The sequence below is a fragment of the Equus caballus genome, chromosome 10 (genome assembly GCF_041296265.1).
Source record: "Equus caballus isolate H_3958 breed thoroughbred chromosome 10, TB-T2T, whole genome shotgun sequence".
Lineage (NCBI taxonomy): Eukaryota > Metazoa > Chordata > Mammalia > Perissodactyla > Equidae > Equus > Equus caballus.
The window spans coordinates 17527317-17548580 of record NC_091693.1 but is presented as its reverse complement, the minus strand read 5'-3'; the positions used below and the strand labels follow the sequence as shown (position 1 = coordinate 17548580).

Genomic DNA, 21264 nt, shown 5'->3' with positions numbered 1-21264 from the left:
ACTCCCTCAACAAGAGCAGGTGACCTTGAAATGACACAAAAGCAGCAATTTCCCAACCAAAGGTAGCGAGGAAGTTCTCAGCAGTAGGCAAAAAATAAGGACCCTAAAAATGAGTTTCTGAGAACGCTCAATCTATTTAAGGGAGAAGACTGCACTCAGTTTCCAAGGGGCAGAATACAGAAGACTACGCCGTCTCCTCTAGAGCAGCACACAGAAGCAACCAGCGGGATGAGAAACAGAAACACCACGTCTTTGACAAAACTAGAGGCATGTGCGACCCCAAAGCCCAGTATGAGAGTAAGAACCGCCGAATGCTGCAGAGGTCAGCTGAGGGTGTGGGAACGCGATGAAAGAGGACGCCTGCTGTTCCAGATGTCGGACAAAGCGCGCATTCCATCTCTGCAAAGTGAACGCCTCACTCCTCGGCGGCAACACCAGCAGCCCATTGTTTCTGACAGTGGGAACTGGCCCCGGGCCTGGTGCCCGAGCCTGCCTCCGACCAGCTGGCACGAGGAGTCAGACCCACGAGGAAACCTGCAGGAAGCAGCCTATCAGGAGGGAGGGCACAGAGAGACCGCCTGGGGCCTGACAAGCGCCAATTCCAGATGTCCCAGGGCAAGAAAGGCTACCAGTCCCCTTCACAGAGAGAATATGTAAGGAAAACTCCTGCTGGGCTAGCCCCTCCTCGAAAGAATTTTCTAGAGATTGCTAGACTAGGAAGGAATCACCTTGTTCAGACATGAATGACAGTTTTACAGGGATTCAGCACATACTGAACTGCACACTTAAAAATGGTGAATATGGTAAATTTTGTTATATTTTACCACAATTTAAAAAAAGGTGGTGGGGGGGGCGGCTCCATGGCCCAGTGGTTAAATTTGGTGCACTCTGCTTCCGCAGCCCAGTTTCAGGTCCCAGGCGCAGATCTACACTACTCATCATCAGCTACGCTGTGGCAGCAACCCACACAAAATAGAGGAAGAAGACCAGCACAGATGTTAGCTCAGGACAAATCTTCCCCAGGAAAAAGAAAAGGAAAAAAGGAACCAGCACAAGATCTCCAGAAAGACCACCAGCAAAAAGGGAAGATGGTTAGATTTGTGCACTCCAATTCGGCAGCCCAGGGTTTGCAGGTTTGGATCGTGGACACAGACCTACACACTGCTCATCAAGCCACACTGTGGAGGTGTCCCACATACAAAATGGAAGAAGACTGGCACAGATGTTAGCTCAGTGACAATCTTCCTCAAGCAAAAAGAGGAAGATTGGCAACAGATGTTAGATCGGGGACAATCGTCCTCACCAGAAAAAAAAAGGGGAGGGGGAAGATACAAGAAAACTAACTGCAAAGAACCTTCATCAAAAATGTTGCCATCAGGCCAGCCCCGTGGCCGACTGGTTAAGTTCGTGCGCTCTGCTTCGGTGGCCCAGGGTTTTGCTGGTTTGGATCCTGGGCAGAGACACAGCACCGCTCATCAGGCCACGCTGAGGCGGCATCCCTTACGCCACAACTAGAAGGAGCCACAACTAAAAATATACAGCCGTGTGCCGGGGGGTTTTGGGGAGAAAAAGGAAAAATAAAGTTGCCACGTACAAAATAAAAATATATTCCCATGAATTAAAAAAAAAGGACAATGCAATCCCTCTGTGGACAGCGTTTCAAGCACAGACACAGCACTTGGAAAAGACAGGAGACAACAAAAGTAGATAAAACACTCAGGCGCAGAGCTCAGAGAAGCAGAAGAGGAAATTAACGTTCTTCCATTAGAGAAATAAAACACAGGGAAAAGACAAGACACTGGGACACGCAGAGCACCTGATAAACGACACGCAGACTGAAGTTACCAGGACTCAAATCTACAGATGAAAAGGGCTCACTACTTTTCCAAGAAAAATTGACTTTGTCAATTAACAAGACATGTCCTAGTAAACTTACTGAATTAAAACAAAAGAGAAAAGGATCTTTGGGGGCAGTCAAGCAAACCACAGCTGGCCTCACCTCTCCAACGCACAGCCCGCGCTAGAAGACAGGAGAGACAGGCATCTGACGTCCTCAAGGGGAGATGGGCTAACCCGGTAATTTTATATCCAGCAAAACTGCCATTTGAATATAAAGACAATACACATTTCTGGGCATTCAAGAGGAAAAATATTTCTATAGCGTGACCGTGTTTATGAATACTAATGCGCAACTATCAGCAAACACCATTCAGCAGCACATGTGAAGAAAATATTCCATGAGCAAGCGACCTGTTTTCACTCACAGCACTTCTGACGCCAACTGTTGAGTGGGATTTTTCCTCACACCAACCAATTCTCCAGCTCTCTGGACACCAGCTGGGTGCCCAACAAGTCAATTCAACTCTGACATAACTGCCTGGAGGGAGCGCAGAGCCTGAGCTAAGGGCAGGCCCACCAGACCGTCCCCACTTCAGATGCCAACTGCAAGCCCTAGGCCTTGCGTCCTTCCGACAGACAGGCCATAAGTCCGAGGTTCCCACACCTCCTCCTCAGCTCTGACAATTCGCCAGAACAGCCCACAGAGCCCAGGGACAAACGTTTCACTTACTGTCACCGGTTCATAAGAAAGGACACCACTGAGGAACAGTTAGACGGAAGAGACACAGAGGGCAAGGTGTGGGGGACGAGTGTGGAGCTCCCATGCCCTCCCTGAGCATGCTGCCCCGCCAGCACCCCAACCGGGAGGCTCTGAGAGCCTCCCCACCGAGGGTTCATGAAGGGCTCACTACACAGGCAGGACTGGCTGGTCCCGGGAGACTGAACGCCATCTCCAGCCTCCTCACCTCTCTGGACATTGGGGGCTGGGTCCAAAAGTTCCAACTTTGTCCTTGCTTGGCAGAACAAAAAGCTGGCCACCCTCTGTTACCCCTAAAATGCCGAGGGGAACCGTACTGGTCCACTAAACCAAAAAGTCTAGGAGCCGCTGCAGTGCAGGCCATGATTAAATTGACAACCTCTTACCAGCCAAGAAACACACGAAATCAGACCAAAGCTGTGATGACCCAGCTCCCCGCCTGGGAAGGCACCAGCAGAAGGCTGCCATCACCCCTAAGGGTTTGGGCATCAGCCGAAGGCCAGCCTCACGGGGCTGCTGGGAGAGGAGCCGGGACAGCGCACCCGGCACCAACCCAGCCAAGAGCAGCCGGAGGCCCGGCTTCTGCTTTCCAACGATGAGACCCACACGCCTCAGGACAAGAAGAGCCGCAAAGGGTTACAATTTACCAACACTGCTGTGGGTCTCGATCTTCAATAGCACCCATCACGCAGCACAGGTAAGGCAGATCCTATCTCCACTCTCCGTTGGAGAAATTCAGGACGAGAGAGATGAAATGACTCCAGCTTCCGCTCTGGGTGCTCAGCCTTTTGAACACAGGCACAGCCTTCCTCCTACACCAAGCGCCTCACTCTCGTCTCCTAGTCCTAAGGGCAGGGACCGTGTCCTGCCCATTGTCTACTAAAGACACTCACTCAACATCCTCACTGCCTGACTGAACGACAGATGCACAACTCAAAGTGCCACGTTCTGACGCCGCATCAGTCGCCCTGCCGCCAGACCAAAATGGTTACTGTGCCCAACCTCACAAATCTGAAGCAACTGAGAAAGCCTATTTGAAGGAATAAATCATCTAAACTACACACTTAATAGATTAAATCAGACTGAGAAGAAAGGATGAAGGATGGCCCCACCTGAATGCGGCGTTAGAAGGCCCGCTCTAGGAGCAGCTAAGAGCCGCTTGTAATTAGTATGTTGAGAGCCACGGACGAGCGCGTCTCAAACGCTTAGAAACAGTAGGTAAATCCAGGAAGATATATGAATATATAAAAATACTCTTTTTATCATCATCCCCATTCAACAGATGAGCAAACTGAGGCTGAGACAGGTAAGTAACTTGTCCCAAATCACAGAGCCGAGGAGGTGGCAACCAGGCCTGGCATCCGAGCGGACGGCCTGCAGTGGGCGGCTCTTAACCACTCTGCCGTAATCTCGCTCTTGTTAAATGATGGTTATAACTGGGTGGCAGCATTAAGGCTCATTTCTACTTGCTTCTTCATATTTTTCAAGAAGAAAAGCATGAGGACAATCCAGCAGTTTCCATTTTGTAAAACACGACCATTTCTTTCAAATGGTCTAAGGGGTCCCCTGTCATCTTGCTTCTATTATTTAAATGCTGGGTAAGCCCTTCCCTTTAAAGATCACTCTAAAGATAAAACTTCCTTACCCCAAACACAGGAAATCTGAAGCAGTGCTGTTCAGATTAGGAAGATCCCGTCGGCTTTACATAAATTGCTGCTGAGAAGGCTGCTGAACGGTTAGCTGTGTGTGGGCAAGGGCGACTCCTCTGGGACTCTACCCCTCGCGGTGAGGAGGGAACGAAATAATGCTCATGAACAGCTGAGAACCGGGCCCCTAAACCTTAACTATCCTCCTCATCACTGTTGTTGAAACTGCCACCACCACACCCCTTCCATCTGAGGATGTACGTCTCAGCCCACTTTAATGTTTTCCAAACCAGGCTAACATACGTTAATACCCATCCTTCCTGTACCGCCCACAACCTTTCCCCCAATAGCTGGTATCGCACGGATGGGGGCAGCTTAGAATCTAGAGGCTTCTTAGAATTAAGAATCGCTTCATTTAGCTCAGTTCAGGCTAAGTGTTTTCACCTTACTTTTCCTCCTCTAGTCTCAGTGACATTAAACAGCAACAACAACAAATACATAATCTACATTTTTCAAGGCTTGGAAGAATTCTGAATTTACCCAGCCTTGAGGTCCTCCTCTCCCTTCAGAGAGGAGAGCGCCCAGCCCAGGAAGGCAAACAGCTCAGAGATTAAGTTTCTACAAAGACTCTCGCGCTGCCACAGCTCAAATGCTGGCTCCTGACCACCACGACAGAAGAAAGAGTTTTCTGTTGCGGCTTTTGAAACACACCAAAAAGATCACAAAACAGAAACACTGATTGTCGTTCCGGTTATCAGGAGCTCTGGACTACATACTAGAAAGGTCTTGTTTCAACCAAATTGCAGCTTACGTGAAAAGATAAATGGTATGAGTTTGTTTTTTTAAACTGTTGGGAAGCCAGCAAATTTAAAAAGCCAAAGGATTCCAGCCAAGAGTAAAAGAATGCAAACTGGGGTGAAATCACAAGGCCTTGCACCATCTCTGTTTGAAAAAGTAGGATTCAATTGTCTGATACCCAAGTCATCTTACATTTCAAACAAATAAACCACTCGGGAGCCAGGTGCTACACAAAGGGCGAGCTTATCTTTCTAGACCAGGAGTCTCGAGCGGCATTCTTCCACGTCTTCTGCCATCAGTCTCAGTCCTCCTGACTTTCTGTTGCCTCAGTTCCCACTTCTGCTGACCCAGTTGCTCTGTTCTGGTCATGTGAACACAAAGATCTCTGCCAGAGGTCTCTGGGGCGCCAGGCCCCATGGGGATGCAGCAATGAAGAAAGGACCAGCTGTAGCTTAAGGACCTCAGGAGTTCTGATGCCTGCAGTCACCTTGCCACCTGTTTCACCTGCTCGGAGGACGGTGACAAAATACCACAGACCGGGGGGCTTAAACAACAGAGATATCTTCTCAAAGTTCTGACGTCCAGGAAGTCCACGATCAAGGAGCTGGCCGATCTGGTGTCTGGTGAGCACTCTGTCGTGTCTCTCCGTATAAGGACACTAATCCTACGGGATCAGGGCCCCTTCCTTATGACCTCATTTAACCCAAATACAGGGGAAAATGTGCTACAATAGAAGCATGTGTAGAGTGGGAAGGCTTTAGAAAGAGCGGCGATTTGTCAGGTGGGAGGAGAAGCAACATGTGAGGCAGTAAGAACAGCGATGAGCAAACACGTGGAGGCACGAAACCGAGGAGTGAGAAGGGGAGGCTGGAGAGGCCAGCCAGGGGGGGGAGCAGGCCCAGCTGCTCCCTCTTTCTTGCACTCTCCCAGTTCGGGCTCTAACCCAGGTGGCCCCCAGGCTGTTATACACCCTCCACAGCTTCAGGTCTAAACTAAGGGCCCAGGTGAAGCCGAGCCAGCTCTGTGGAGGCCTGGGCACGCACTCAGAGAAGGAAGGGCAGAACGGGGGAGGATCTGCAGACAGGCAGCTGGGTCGCGAGCATTCAAGCCCTTGCGCGTCAGAGCTGCTCTCCACACAGCGGGTAGTTATTTTATTAAACAAATGCCAAATAGCGCCCCCCCCAACCGAACCCTCCAGTGGCTTCTCACCTCCTCAGAGTCAAAGCCAAGGTCCCCACCACCAATGGTCCAGTCTCAGGAACTTTATACGCGCTCTTCTCTCCGTCTCAAAGGTTCTTCCCCAGGTAACAGCACAGCCCCCTCCCTCATTTCCTTCGGGTTCTCATCAAATGCCACTCTCCCCCAGCCCTCCATATTTAAAATGCTAACGCTCACCCCAGACACCGCACAGCCCACTGTCCTGCTTCACTTTTATCCTCTCGAGCACTAGTCACTAAGATTCTTTCTATTTTACTTATCGTCTGTCTCCCTCTAGAGTGCACTGTACGCCACCTGAGGGCAAGGAGTTTAGCTGTTCTGTCCAACACTGCATCAGCAGCATCCTGAAGCGTGCTGGCACACGGTCCATCAGGTGCTCAGCACCCACGCGCTGAATGAAGGAAGAAAGGGCAGAATCCTCCCGGCTCGAGGCCCTCCAGGCCCCTGGCACTCTGAAACCAGGCGGAGAACCAACACACAGAGGGCTGCTGATCTAAAGAGTGCGCGCAAACGGGGTGAAGAGGGCTCTGTGGACAAGCCTCCCCTGTAACCACAGAGAGGACCTAGACGGACAGGAAACAAGATCTCCGCCCGTGAGGACTGAAGCTCTGAGCAGGGACTCCAAACTAACCCACGGAATAATCAGATGAGCAAGCAGCTGGCCCTGAAAATTGCACCACAAATCACAACAGCTCCCCCTTCTGAGTGTCCACCACGCGCGCCAGGCCAAGGAGCTTGTGTGCATGAGCTCTTCAATCCTCACAGCCCTAATAAGGTGGGTGTTGTCACAGCCGCATTTGACGGAGGAAGCACACGGCTCGGAGCTGTGGAGCAGCTGAGCTAAGAAAAGCAGCAGAGCTGGGATTTTCAACTAAGAGCCACTGGTTCCAAAGTCCATGCTTGACCCACCCGGCTACAGGGCCTCAGGAACTCAGACAGGGCAGCGAGGCACTGGGCTGCTCTTCCTGGAGGAGAAGCCTGGGCTGGACCTTGAAGGCGAGGGGCCTCTGCACAGGGGGAGGGGAACAGACCCAGGGGAAGCAGGGCTTGGCGAATGAGGGCTCCAGCAAGCTGAGGGGCCCGGCGCGAGTGGAAGATGCAACTTGGACAGTGTCGGTGACAGCAGCAGCAAACACTACCTGAGCGCTTACAGCCTGCCAGGTACTGTCATGAGGTCTTTAACATACTGAATCATCTCAGAGGCAAGTACTATCTTTATCCCCATTTTACAGTCAAGGAAACTGTCACAGAGAGGTTAAATATTTGTTCATAAGCAGCAGAGCAGAGATTTGAATCCAGGCAGTTAGTCTGGCTCCAGGTTCATCCTGTACAGATTACTCAGTAGCAAGAAAACAAGGGGAAAAAGGCAGCCGAAACATACCTAACATGTATGTGCACATGCGCACGGTCCCCACGGGGACAGGGCAAAAGTCCTCCCTCGGCTTCTCGGGGGGCCATCCCCCAGGTACTAATGACAGCTGCACTATGTCCCCACCCCATCTCCACCCCCGGCCTGCAGCTGCCCTGATGCGTTTGTTGCCAGGCTGTCTCCCAAAGGCCTCTGATCTAATGGCAAGCGATTCTCCCTAAAGATGCTCCCCTCAATTAGCGGTGAAATTTAAATCTGCCATGCAGAGGCACTCTGCTCATGCACCCAGGCAGCTGAGCTAAACCGGGAGGGAGGTCACGGCTAAGTGTTCTGTCAAAGGCCGTTCTTACAGACGGCTTCCACTCTGACCTGCAAACAAGCAGACAGGCTGATCTACAGCCTCGGCCGCAAGCCAGGGCCACAGGGCTGGCGCGCGCCCTCTGCGACACGGGATAGGAGCCTTGCTTGCTTCCGGACTCTTCCCCGCCCTTCCTCGCCTCACAAACTGCCCGCAGTGCCGAATCTTTCCTTCTGGAGCCTCGCTGGTAGGGGTCAATAAGAACATCTACTTATCTATGTTACAAACAGCCAAAATTTCATCAGAGAGCAGTGCCCTACAAGTAAAAGATGGCCTGGCGAGGAAAACCACAGGGTTATCAGGATCTGTGCTAACCACAGTCTCAACTGGAAACCACAGGGAGAGCCCCAGCAAAGCAAAGAGCTACACCACAAGGTATTGGAAGAATGCAAGACTGTTCCAGCTAGGCACACTCTGCAGACGGGAAGGATGCAGCTGCTAAAAGACTGTGTGAGACAGCTCTGTGCACCCATGTATACCCCTGCCACGACCCCCATGTCCCTCAGCAGATACGGAACACAAAGTCGTAAACAGGCAGCAGAGAGCCCCCCACCACTTCAGCCCCCAGCCTCATGGATTATGCCCCTTCAGGGCTGGGATGGGCTTCAGGACATCTTTTAAACCACATGTTCAACACGCTCCAATTAATTATTAAAAACTGCCTCCCTCCTGGGTATATACTCGAAGCACGTGAGTACACACATATGCAACAAAATCCTTGTACACGAATGTTCACGGCAGCCCTATTCACAATAGCCCCAAACTGGAGGGTGCCCAAATGTCCACGAAGGGTAGAATGAATGAGCAAATTGGGGGTTATTCACATGACCGAACAGTCTACAGCAATGCGAGCGAATGATCTACAGTCAAACACAACCATGGCTGAACTTATGGATTCACTGCACATGAATCTCACAGACATAACAGCAAGCGCAAGAAGCCAGACCAAAACTGTGCGTTTGATAGGAGTCAATTTTTAAAGTACAAAAGCAGACAAAACTATTCTCTGATTGCTAGAAACCAGGATAGCGGTTTTCCCCACTAAGAGGTACGGGGTCGGCGAGAGGGGGCTGGTCACCTTCTGTTTCTCGGTCTGGGTACCGGTCACACAGACGTCTTCCCTTTGTGGCTATTCACTGAGCTGTGCTTAGGATGGGTGCGCTTTCTTAACGGATGCTATACTTCACGGAGAAGTCTTAAAAAACTGCCTACAGACATTGTGCAATCTCACCCTTCCTGTTCTGGGGAAATGTCCTGCCTGGATTTCCACAACCATAGCAAATCAGTGACAAGAGCCAGCAAAATAATGGCTAACGTCAACTGGGCGACTACTAAGAGCTAGGGATTTCATCCAATTCTCACCAATTCCCTTCTCGGGAGCTATTACTGTTGTGCTGGATCTGAAGGAACAGGAACACGCGGTTGAGAGCGCCCGTGCCTGCCTCGAGTGGGCCAGCTACTGCACAGGACAGTCAGGACTCCAAAGCTCACCGACACCCCCGGCCATCTGGACGGAAAGGGGTCGTGCCGTAAGTGTGGAAGCTGTAGTAGGCCCCTAAAAGCTTTTCTGTTTCATGGTACTTTTTTATAAAAGTCCAGGCTAGTTATCTTGTAAAATGTAACACATTCTAGAGTTGTCTGATTGTTTCCTCATGATACGATTCCGATTAAATATTTCTGGCAAGGAGGCACACGTTAGGTTCAACCGCTAGTGGGGGCGCCAGGTCTGATCACTTTAAGGTGGTACCCCCCAGAATTCTCACCATTAGGTACACTTCCCCTTTGTAATTAGTAATTAATGTGCTGGGTGATATTTTGAGACCATGTAAATACCAAGTTCCCTCAAACCCTTTCCGCAATGACTTTTTTTCATTCTTAAAAAGCAACTTACTGAGCATAATTCACATACAATAAACTGCATCCATTTGAAGAGTATAATTTGATAATTTTGAAACACGTATACATGAGTGAAATCATCTCTGCAGGCAAGACATGGAACATTCCCACCACCCCAAAAGTCTTCCCAGGCCCGTCGCAACCAATTCCTCTCGCCGCTCCCAGCTGCAGGCAACCGCGGATCCGCCTGCTGTCACAACAGACGGGCGTGCGTCTTCCAGAGCTGGAGATAAATGGATCAGGATGTCGGTCTCCGGGGCCGCTTCCCACGCTCAGCAGACAGTGACTGTGGGCTTTCACAGCGCGGCCGCGTGGAGTGGGTAGTCGGCCCCGGGGCCCAAGTGGCATTCCAGTGGGCGGATGGGCCAGTTTGCTCATCCACCTGTTCATGGACATCGGGTGGTCTCCAGTCTGGGGCTCTCATGAACAAAGCTGCTAGAAACAGCTGAGTACAAACCTTTGTGTGAACATGTTTTCATTTCCCTAGGGCAAATACCTACGAGTGGAATGGTAAGTATATTTAACTTTTTAATTAACTGCCAAAGAGTTTTTCCAAAGTGAGTCTATCCTTTTTCTTTTTTTTTGAGGAAGACTGTTGCTGAGCTAACATCTGTGCCCATCTTCCTCTATTTCGTGTGGGATGCCTCCACAGCACGGCTTGTCGAGAGGTGGTAGGTCTGCGCCTGTGACCCGAACCTGTGAACCCTGGGCAGCTAAAGCAGAGGGCATGAACCTGACCCCCACGTCACTGGGCTGGCCCCTAACTCTTTAATAAACTGCCAAAGAGTTTCCCAAAGACAGTCTCCCCTGTATGTCCCGGCAGCAGCATGTGAGGTTCCAACCGCTCCAGGTCTTCACTGGGTCTCGTCTGCCGTTTTACTCCCCAGGGACTTTACATCCAGTCATGTTCTTCACCTGAGTTCATTACGCTTTTGTGTGACTGTCTGTCTCACCCAGCCCTGGACATCACGGGGAGACTTCAGTTCAACACAGTTCCTGACAGATAGGAGGTGCTTAGTTAACATAAATATTCACTAAATATCTGGTGAACGAATGAAATCTGCCACACAAACACCCCCCAAAAAGAGAGTAAGCTAACTATTTTTAGACCTGTTAACAACTTATCAGGAAGTTTCTGTCCTTCGACAGCCAGCTGGTGCTGTCTCTGCATTTCCCCACACCCAGAGACGAGAGGTCCCACTTGGCCTGACTCTGCTGCCCATCAAGGAACCATGTCCCTGGAAGGCAAATAAAAAAGGCCCCTCCTGCACGACAGCCTGCGAAGTGCGGGCACTGAAAGCCCAAGGCAGGCTGTGTGGCTGCTCCAGGCCCTCTAGCAAAGGGCTCTGAAATCACCGTGACTTCCAGGGGCAGTCCTGTGCCCAGGGAGGCAGAGCCTGGGGCCTGCTACCAGGTTTTGTGCTGGATTCCTGCGGAAGGAGAGGGCAAGAGAATGTAAACGCTGCCGCCTTCTCGCAAGCCAGGCTAACTGTGGGCTGGATCAACACCGAGATCCACCGTGCAGTGATCGAAGACTGCGACGCGCGCGGGCCCCTCGTGGGACCGGCTCCCCGAACACCTGGACTCTGAGCAGTGCGATCACACAGCCCAGGGCCCAGCAATGCCTGCATCATAGCAAGCACTCAGTACACGGGTCAGGAATAGAAAGCGGCGAGAGGTAACTCGTGGCAAACCATCTTTGGCATTATTATTTTCAACAGCTGCCAGGCTTCCTTGACTACAGGGCGTTTTTCACTCTACGGGCACTCACGGAAACTAAGACGCACTCACAAAACCGTGGCCCACCAGTCCTTTACAGGGGATGGTCTGAATACATTATCATTCACGAGGCCCAAAGGAAACTGCTTCTCCCTGGGAACAGCTCGTTTTCTCCGCCCTCTGCGGCACCTGCTACAGGTGCTGGGGGCCGAGCACCTCTCAGTAAGCAAAGCAATTAAGAAAAGGACTGCTGGATGGGAGATGGTTTCTGCTAGTCACCCTGCCCCCTCCCACTGCCGAGAGCAAAAGGTTAAAAGTCACAGAGAGAGGGAAGCAGGAGGTTTGGTCTCACTCATTATTCAAAGAAGTCATCCCCAGAGAATGCTCTTTTGAGTTAGGGGGCGGACAAGGGAGGCTGCGGGCCTGGGGAACACGCAATGCAGCAGAGCCCAGCTGAGCAGGGCCCTTGGCATCCAGCCCTGGGACGCTGGGCTTCCGGGAGGCGGCGGGCTGGCCCGTGGAAGCTCCCTCGGGCGTTTCTATGCCATAAGGATACCTCCCCCAGCTGTGGGAGCGAAGCCTTCACTCAAAACGGGCCGAGAAGCCGGACTGAAATCCTTAGTTTTGTGAGCACACTGCGGTGTAAGGGCCGTGCACTCATCCCGGAAAATTATCAGGAGGACTGAGCAGGCTCCGCCAGGGAGCCCTCACCCTGACTCCAGCCAGACACTCTGGACAGAGCGGACTATTCCGAGCCCTGCCACGCGTCGGACAGCACAAATTACTCGGCCGCCGTCTCGGTCACGCAGGACTCCACTGCTGTCCAAGGGAGGCAGTGACTCCACCGCCACGACCCCTTTTCTACATGAAGGAAAACTGGAAGCAAAAGACGTCCTGGCCAGAAATGCAAGTCAGTCCAAAGCCCAGCGCCCCCTCCTTGGCGACCCCAGAGCAGCTGTGGGAGGGACCGGGGCTGGAAGAGCGGGAAGCTGACCCCCTCTAGCCAGCGAGCAGAGGTCGCTCCGGCCGGCCTGGGCTGAGGGCGCCTGCATGGCCATGCGAAGGCGCAGGGAGAGACAGGTGGGACTGAACCAATCTCACCCACGACGCCGGGAGCGGAACCAAGACCGTGGGCGGGCAGCGCCGGCAGTCCTGGCGACCCAGAGCAGAAGCAGGGAAGTTTGAGGCGAGAAGGCATGGTCCTCTCCCCGTGACCTGTGTTTAGGAGGAGCTGGCGAGTCGCTCTCGAACTACGGGGAGGGATGCAGCAGGCCCCTCCGGAAGGTGGAGCGGGCTGCAGACAAAGCCCCTCTCCCTGTGCCCCCAGAGCCTCTCCTCGGACGCACTCTTGCCACCCTCTCAGGTCAACGGGTACAATGCAGTTAGCCTGCAGATGGAATTCAAAACACGATGCCCAAGGTATATAGAGCGTTAGATTAAAACAAACAGAAACCAAGCTGCCGAACAGCGTGCACACGCTCCCACGCTGTCTAACATCCCAGGGGTAGTATCAGCAGACACCACAGTCACAGCCCACCTACTAAGCAGACGATGGGGGATGGGGTCATGAGGGACTGTCACGTTCTGCGCTGTATCTTCATAACACCTATCTGTACTTATAATGACTACATTTTTCTACAGTGAGCAAGTATATTACTCTTGTAATTAGAAAAAATATTTGCAAGGTCACGAGATGGTTCAAGTTGTCCCAGTTCCTAACGGTCACGCCAGCCCCTCTCCACTGCGCAGTTTTGGGTTGGTTGGTTAGTTTTCTACACTGCCGCTGGCTGTGACACTGGCTGCCAAGTGGCAGGTGGGGCGTGAAAGGAGAGGGGTGCTGGGTTTCTTTCCCATCACGGCTGGCAGGAGAGTGAACTCCCAACTCTGCCCTTGAAAGTGATGACGCACTATTTTACGTACCTGCCAGGACAAGCAAGTGCTGAGGTGTATGAGACAGACACCAACACAGGGCCACAATGACCTTTGACTCTGAACTGCTTGGGGCAGGGCTGGCACACATTTCATTTGGAGTATCACCTCCAACTGGCTAGATGTGACTGCCTGGACCACCACGTGGAAACTGGGGCCATGTGGCAATTTCTGCCACGAGCAAGAGACAGGAGATGGGATGGGGGTCAGGTGGGGCTTTCCTTAAGAACAGTGCAAGTTCAGTAAGAGTTAGTCAGACCTGGAAAAAACCCTAATCCATAATTCCTCCAATCACTGAATCAAGTCTTAGCCCCTATGCCCGATGCACAGCCGTGCTCTGTCCAGGGACGGAGGCAGCAATCCCGCCACCCTGTCCACCATGTCACAGTCCCAACCTCTGCTCAGACAGGAGCCATAGGATGAGGCAGCCACGGGCGGTGTCAGGAGTGGGCTGAGGATGACGGACCGGGACAGAAGCAGACCACACAGGGGACATTCTACAAGACAACCGTCTAGACTTCAAAAAAGGTCATCATTAAAATAATTTTTTAAAAAAGGCAGAGCGCTCTGTTCTGGACTGAAGGGGCTGACGGAGGCAATACCCAAACGCACTGTGAATACTGATGGGGTCCGGGAAGAAAAACTCAGCTGCGAGAGGCTCAGTTTTAAGTCAACTGAGTAAATTTAAACATAGGCGGTATGTGAAATACTACTGGATTAATGCTAATGTTGCGAAAAGTGATAATGTTACTGCAGTTATGGCGTAGAAAGTCCTTAGGGATATATGCTGAGATTTTCCGGCGCGAAGTGACACGGCGTCTGCATTCAAAGGCTTTAACAATAATAAAAATTAGGGGAAGAAAGGGCAAATGTGGCAAAATGTCAATCACTGGTGCATACGGGGTGATCACTGCACTACGCTTTCAACTTTTCAATGGGTTTTACCATTTACAAATTTAAAACATGGGGAGAAAAGAAAAAGTCCCAGATATTTACTGAACGGTCAAGCCCAACCAGCCAGAGGGAGGAGAAGGAACGCGGGAGGAGCGAGGCCTCAGCGGCCCTGAGCTCAGAGTGCACGGCGCCGCGCTCAGGGCCTTCCTCGCGAGGCTCCCAGGCCCCCCGAGCAGCCCTAGTACGACATCCCGTCATCACCCTCGGTCTACAGATGAGCCAACGACAGAAGGAAGACTCCACCCCGGTCCATGCGCAGACCTGAAGCTGTCATCACCACACTCAAGCGCCTCTCCGAGCTCATCTGCTCCCTAAGCATAGGAGGAAAGAACAGCTCAATACCCTGATACAGCCGTCCAATGGAACAGCATGCAGCAACTGAACGTCACCTTTTCACAGAGCGTTTGATGACAGGGGAACAGGCTCACAAAACAATCTCTGCTTTAAAAAGTAGTGGTTCTCAGGGCTGGCCCGGTGGCGCAGCGGTTAAGTTTGCATGTTGCAGTTTGGCGGCCTGGGGTTCGCCGGTTTGGATCTCGGGTGCGGACATGGCACCGATTGGCAAGCCATGCTGTGGTAAGCATCCCACATAGAAAGTAGAGGAAGATGGGCACGGATGTTAGCTCAGGGCCAGTCTTCCTCAGCAAAAAGAGGAGGATTGGCAGCAGTTAGCTCAGGGCTAATCTTCCTCAAAAAAAAAAAAGTAGTGTTTCTCAAAAACTAGCCCTCCAACATAACTTTTGGTTACTGAATTCTTTTTTTGAAGGAAAACGAGAGTAGGTAAGCTGGTGAACTCAGGGCTCTTTTGCGTCATCTAAGTGAGTTATGCTCAAAAAGTTTTGAGAACTATCATACCACACAGTCTGAATTACGTAAAAGTAAAAACCTATACACATACGCAGAGAAATAGTCTCAAACCAAAAACAGTGGTTTTCACTAAGTGGAAGATCAATGAGTTTTTAAATTCTTTTTCAGTTTTTGCCTTTTGCTGAATTTTTACAGTGGACATGCTTTCATTTTATAAAGAGGAAAAAAAGTCCTCTTAGGAAACAGATCACACAAAGACATCCCCAGCACACACACTAAGCTCACGGATACCAGAGTTAATTGTTTTCCTGAAATTCTATACAAGTACAAACTAATGCCAACTAAGGGAAGTAGATGACCAAAATTTAAAAGCACAAAGAAGCAGCAGCAAACAATGGCAGTGAGGTACTCCAGGCTGAAAACCACTCGTCCACTCGACAGTTACCGTCCACTGTGGCCAGGCTCCCGGGCACCAGGAAAACAGAGACTCATGTCTCAGGAAGTTGAAATGTGCTGAGAAGAACTGCCACAGAGACCACATGAAAAGTGCTCCCGGGGGCGGGGAGGTGCTGAGGAATGAGGACAAGTTCCGGAGGCAAGGAGGAATGTGCGACACATTTCAAATCACACGAAGGGCACACGCAAAGCAGAGGAATATAAAGAAATGCTGCTGGGTCCATGTCCTTCTAACACACTGTTTGTATTCTTGTCAAACAGTTGTAAAATTAATGCCTGCAGAAGCGGGGAGAAAAGGAAGGATGAAGGAGGGAGGGAAAGGCGCAGGCGCGGAGGGAGGCAGGCAGACAGGCACAGCGTCACAGCGCTGCGTGCGGGAGGAGGAGTCAAGTGTGTGGCCGCATCTGGCAGGCACTGAGGAAGCAAGCAGAGGTTTTTAGTAGAGGAGCTGCCACCAGTCAGGATGGCCTGAGGCGGGCGACAGTGGGGCAGCAGAGAGGCGGTGGAGGGCACAGAGCCAAGAGACGACGTCAAAGAGCCAGATATGGGAACTGATGAGAAGAGTGGAGAGGACACTGACACTCCGACCATTTTGGTGGCAGCGTGGACAGTGGCGGTCTAACAGGGCTTTAAGACAAAGAGGGCTTGGGAGTGGCTAGTGGTGGACTAGGGGCGGGGCTGAAGAGGTCTTCACACTAGAAGGATGCATGAGTAAAAGGCAAAGAGAGGTACAACTGTGTCACTGGCTGTAAAAAAAGCTAATACGTCCACAGTGTAAGAAGCAAGGTGGGTGGGGTAGGTCAAGGCCACTGCCATGCTCAGCTAGAGGGAGGGCGGCTGACATTCAAGCGCCTGGTGCTACACAGGCAAGTCTCTTGAGGCGGCCGTTCACAAAGGCTCCCCCTGGGAAGAGAAAGCTCGCCCTGACAGGGGAACCCCAACTAAGAAACGCTGAAGGAAGGAGAGTTAGAAAAACTCCTTGCCATTGTCTCACGCAAGAATCATGAATGGATGCTGAGTCTAGGGGCGAAGCACGAGGAGAAACCAGCTACTTACAGCCTCAAAGCATCTCCCCACAGAACAGGTGCTTCCCCGAAGGGGAAAGAGCAGCTTCTGGGGGAGAAGCAGGGCAGCACCGAGACCTTAGCCAAGGGATCGAAGCTGACATCTCCAGCGATGGACAAACCGACATCACGTGCCACCTGGTGTGAGGCACCGAGCGGGACACAGCATCACGTCCTCCCTGTTTCTGCCAAAAGTGCAAATAGGAATTGAATCATGAGGAAACATCAAAAAAACCTCACATTGAAGAATATCCTACAAAATAACCGATCTCTATCCTTTCAAACTATCAAGGCCATGAAAACCAGACTGAAACGTTCGAGATTAAAGGAGACTAAAGAGACTCGACAACTAATGCAGCAAGTGGTCCAAGCTTAGCTTCTGCCCAAAAAACGTTTGTCTTTTGCTATAAAGCATGTTAACGACAAGTGATGAAATGACGACGTCTACGGATGCGACAGGTCAGCACGGGGCCCACGTGAAGGCCCTAGCTTCGATGAGCGCGTGGTGGCTCCGTAAGAGCGCGTCTCTAGGAAATACCCACTGAGTATTTACAAGTAAAGGTGCATCACATCTGCAACTTTCAAACCTTTCAGAAAAAAGACACAAACGGACAGAAAGAACCATACAGGGAATGCGGGTAAAATGTTAACATTTAGGAAACCTGGGAATTTTTGTAACTTTCAGTTGGTTACAACTTATAATTTCTGTAACTTTTCTATAAATCTGAAATAATTTCAAAATAAAAAGTTCAGGAAAAAAGTGTTCCCCCCTCCCCCCAAATGACACAGCCTCTCTGAAGTGCTGGGCAGACAAGGAGGACAGGCTGCCATCACTCACGGTGAGTCTCTGAGCGGACGCTCTCCTCGCCCAAAGGAGAGGTGCCAGGAAGACACGGACAGAAAGCCAGGGTCCAAAAGATGGGCTCTGGGGCCACTGGACCAAACAAGGCTGCAGAAGCGCTATGACGACGCAAAGCGCTCGCTGTGGTTCAGCCCGGTGTGCTGCAGAGAAACCCCGGCAATAACGGCAGCCTCGGTGGGCTTCCCCAGAACCCTAGCTCCCGTGCTCTGGCGCCTCCTCAGTAAGCATTAACGCCTTCCCTCAGCACAGCGCGATGCTGCGGAACTCATCAGCAGGGCCTGTCCACACCGCACGACACTTCTCATCATCACAGACGACTCTGGATCAGGAAGAACATGCAGGAAAGCTAGAGTCCCGACCTCGGCTACCTCAGTTTCAAATTAGCCTAAGCCTATATTCTTCCATATTCTTGAGCTCAGCCACTAATGCTCAAGACTCCACAGAACCATGCGCCCGCTGCACCATCTTCTCCTCAAAACCCGTCAGCCTTCACAGCATCCAGGAGAAAATCAAGGGAAACGACGGCATGAAACTGGAAGCTCCAGGAGTTTCCACAGAGAGGCCCAAGAGACACGTCATGGGAACTCTAAATGAATGAAATAAATGTTTTTAACATAAGTAAAAATTTTGTCACTTCCAGAAAACTGTGGAAAATTTTGAGACAGCTGGCCTTTGTGATCCCACCATGTTGTCAGAGGAGCTGAAATGCAGCTGCTTGACCAGAAGACATCCAAGCATCCTAGCTGGTTTTTTACCTCAGGAAAAATTCTATCAACACATAAATCTCAGGCACCTGATCACTGGCCAGGGGCTCTAACAGTCACAATTACTCATTCATTTCACTAAACCAAAACGTATCAGCATTTGTGTCCAGTACAGTGCTAAGGACCCGATGATAAATGAAACCCGTTCCCTGGCCTCCAGGAGCTGACAGATCTGTAGGGGACACAGACAAACAGGCTGCATGCTGTGACAGAGAGCTGAGGGGCACAGAGAAGGTACTAGACCAGCCCCAAGGGCAGTCCTGAGAACAGGATTGCTCCCGCACTCTGAAAGCTCTGATAATCCCACACGACAGCCTCAGACCACGTGAAGATGGAGGATCCAGGAGCCTGGCAGCTGTTGGGACTGCTCAGCTCCTTCTCAGAGCGCGTCTCACACCAAATGAGAGCTGATTCCAGAATCTCCAGACGGCTTAGCCCTCTAGAAAGCGTCCTGGAGACAGCGAAAGCTGTGATGGGCTCTCAGGGAGCACTCTTACCTGTGGCTTCAATGTACTCAATGCATCTCTCAATAAACACAGGGATCGGCTTCTCCGGAGTCACGACGGTTGTTAAGGGCACCCCAAAATAGTTACTCTCCCAGGTTGCCTTTGTGATGGATGGCTGGGGTTTGGGCTTTGGTTTCTGTCCAGGAAGAGAAAAGAAAGCACAAAAACAAAGTGAGTCTCAACACGCACTTAAACATCCGTAAGGCTTCCAGAGGAGAACTCACAATGGTGTGGAAACTACTGGGAAGATTCCAAGCAGGATAAGGGGACTCACTTGCTCATCTCACTAATTTTGTATTTTCTAGCCTCCAAATATCACATAAGATGCTGGCCAGCCGCCATACAGTCACACCTTGAGTGTGAGGCTGCATTATCAGAACAAAGGTGCTTATCCAAAGCGGGCCATGTTTACTTCCTAACAATGAGGTGGCGACCCACATCCTTTATCAGGGCACTGGAGGCAACAGGAAGTTTTCCAAGCATCCCATACGAACAATAGATGTCATACACTCAAAGATGGCTCAATCTTAAACAAGATAAAAGATGGAATTGACAACTAATAATTTCCACTTTGCAGAAAAGAGATAGGGCATGCGTTCTGCCCGGGGTAAAAGCCCCAAGTGAGGAGTCCCTTTGACACATTAGCCTGGGGTTAATTCCCAATGGCTTCCGCATTAGGAAAGAGTAAAACCAGGTCCTCACCTGCGACAACTACGATGTCTCTTCTATCTCCTCTTTCCCAGCAGTCCCCTTCCTCATGTGGTAGGAGCAGCAGCAGCAACTGCTTGAGAGCGTACTATGCACCACGCAAGTCCCAAATATTCTTTCCTTTAAACCTCACGACATTCCATTTTACCAAGGCAAAATGGCTCACATGCCGAAATGACACAACTAGTAAGCGACAGTGGCAGGACTGAAGCCCAGGAGGGCCTGAGGTCTGCAAAGCCCGTGCTCATAAATATTATTGAGATATCCAAAGCTATTCAATCCTCTTATTTTGAAGCTCACATGAGGAAAAAATGCTCTAAACAAATGTTAAATTTCCTAAAGCCACAGAAATGCACTGAAATTTTGCCCTTTTGTTAAAAAATCTTCTAAAGGGGCTGACCCCGTGGCTGAGTGGTTAAGTTCGCGCACTCCACTGCAGGCGGCCCAGCATTTCATTGGTTCGAATCCTGGGCGCGGACATGGCACTGCTCATCAAGCCACGCTGAGGCGGCGTCCCACATGCCACAACTAGAAGGACCGACAACAAAGAATATACAACTATGTACCGGGGCGCTTTGGGGAGAAAAAGGAAAAAAATAAAATCTAAAAAAAAAAAAAACTTCTGAAGAGGAGGATAACCAAATAGGATCAAGGTAAATGGAGCCAGGTGTACCTCCAGCAATCCGGTTTCATTTCCAAGTTAACAGACCAAGTCAGAACGGCAGGTTTACTTACAAACGTACACAACCTATACACTTAAAAGTGCTTAGAGATCCTTGCACAAAATCCACTGAAGGGGACAACTAACTAACTTCTAAGTCAGGGTCAACCATCCCCTCTCCTGATCCTGTCCATGCTCATTCCTTTCGGTACCCTGTTTATGTGGGAACAAATCACTTCCTGTTTAGTCTGAGATTCTGAGGACTTCCTGTGCAAACAAGTGGCAAAAAAAAGGACAGCTGAGAATCAAGCGCACATGAAAGAAGGACGAAGCCCACTTCGGGGCTGCTGGCTCACGTTACCTGAAATGACAACCCAAAGGCAAAGACAATGCGGTCTCCGTGCAGCCTGCCACCTGATTCAGCGTGGAGGCCTGTAACCCAAGGTGACTGGACCCAGAGCAGCCCCAGGCACGCCCCCGAACCCGCCCCGCCCCTCGGCGACATGCCTCTCCTCCTCAGTAAGCCGGTGACACAGCCTCGCAGCCTCTGAGGCTGCAGGGGCAGCTGCCGCTATCTCCCCTTACGGGCTGCCCGAGTGAGGCAGACAGATCTGACTTCAGACTTCTTACCAAAGGAGTAAGGAAAAGCAAATGGGTGACTTATGATGCATCTTTACACGAAATAATGTAACCAATCTAGGCTCTCTCCCTACCGCCTTCTACTTACATGAAGTACAACAAAGAATTTAAGCTTTGAAATCTAAGACGCGGGTTTGAATCCTGACGGACAAGCTCTGTGGCTCTGGCCAAGTGACTTCACGGCCTGGGGACAGCACCCTCCTCCTAAGGTGGCTGTGAGGGTGCAATGATACGGCGTACGGGAAGGAGCTCAGTGCCCAGCATACAGCAGTCGCCCTTACTAATGCGAGCTCTTCCTATGGAAACGTGGACAG

At 51.0% G+C, this 21264-nt stretch overlaps 1 protein-coding gene across 4 annotated transcripts in view; it reads right to left on the bottom strand.

Moving 5' to 3' along the window:
• The window catches only part of ARHGAP35 (Rho GTPase activating protein 35), a 114286-nt gene that overhangs the window by 37892 nt on the left and 55130 nt on the right, over positions 1 to 21264 (bottom strand). For all 4 annotated transcript variants that reach the window (XM_070223076.1, XM_023649975.2, XM_070223077.1 and 1 more), the window contains exon 3: positions 18934 to 19078. In XM_070223076.1, coding sequence (XP_070079177.1) covers positions 18934 to 19078 — 145 coding nt within the window. The remainder of the gene's footprint in view (positions 1 to 18933; positions 19079 to 21264) is intronic.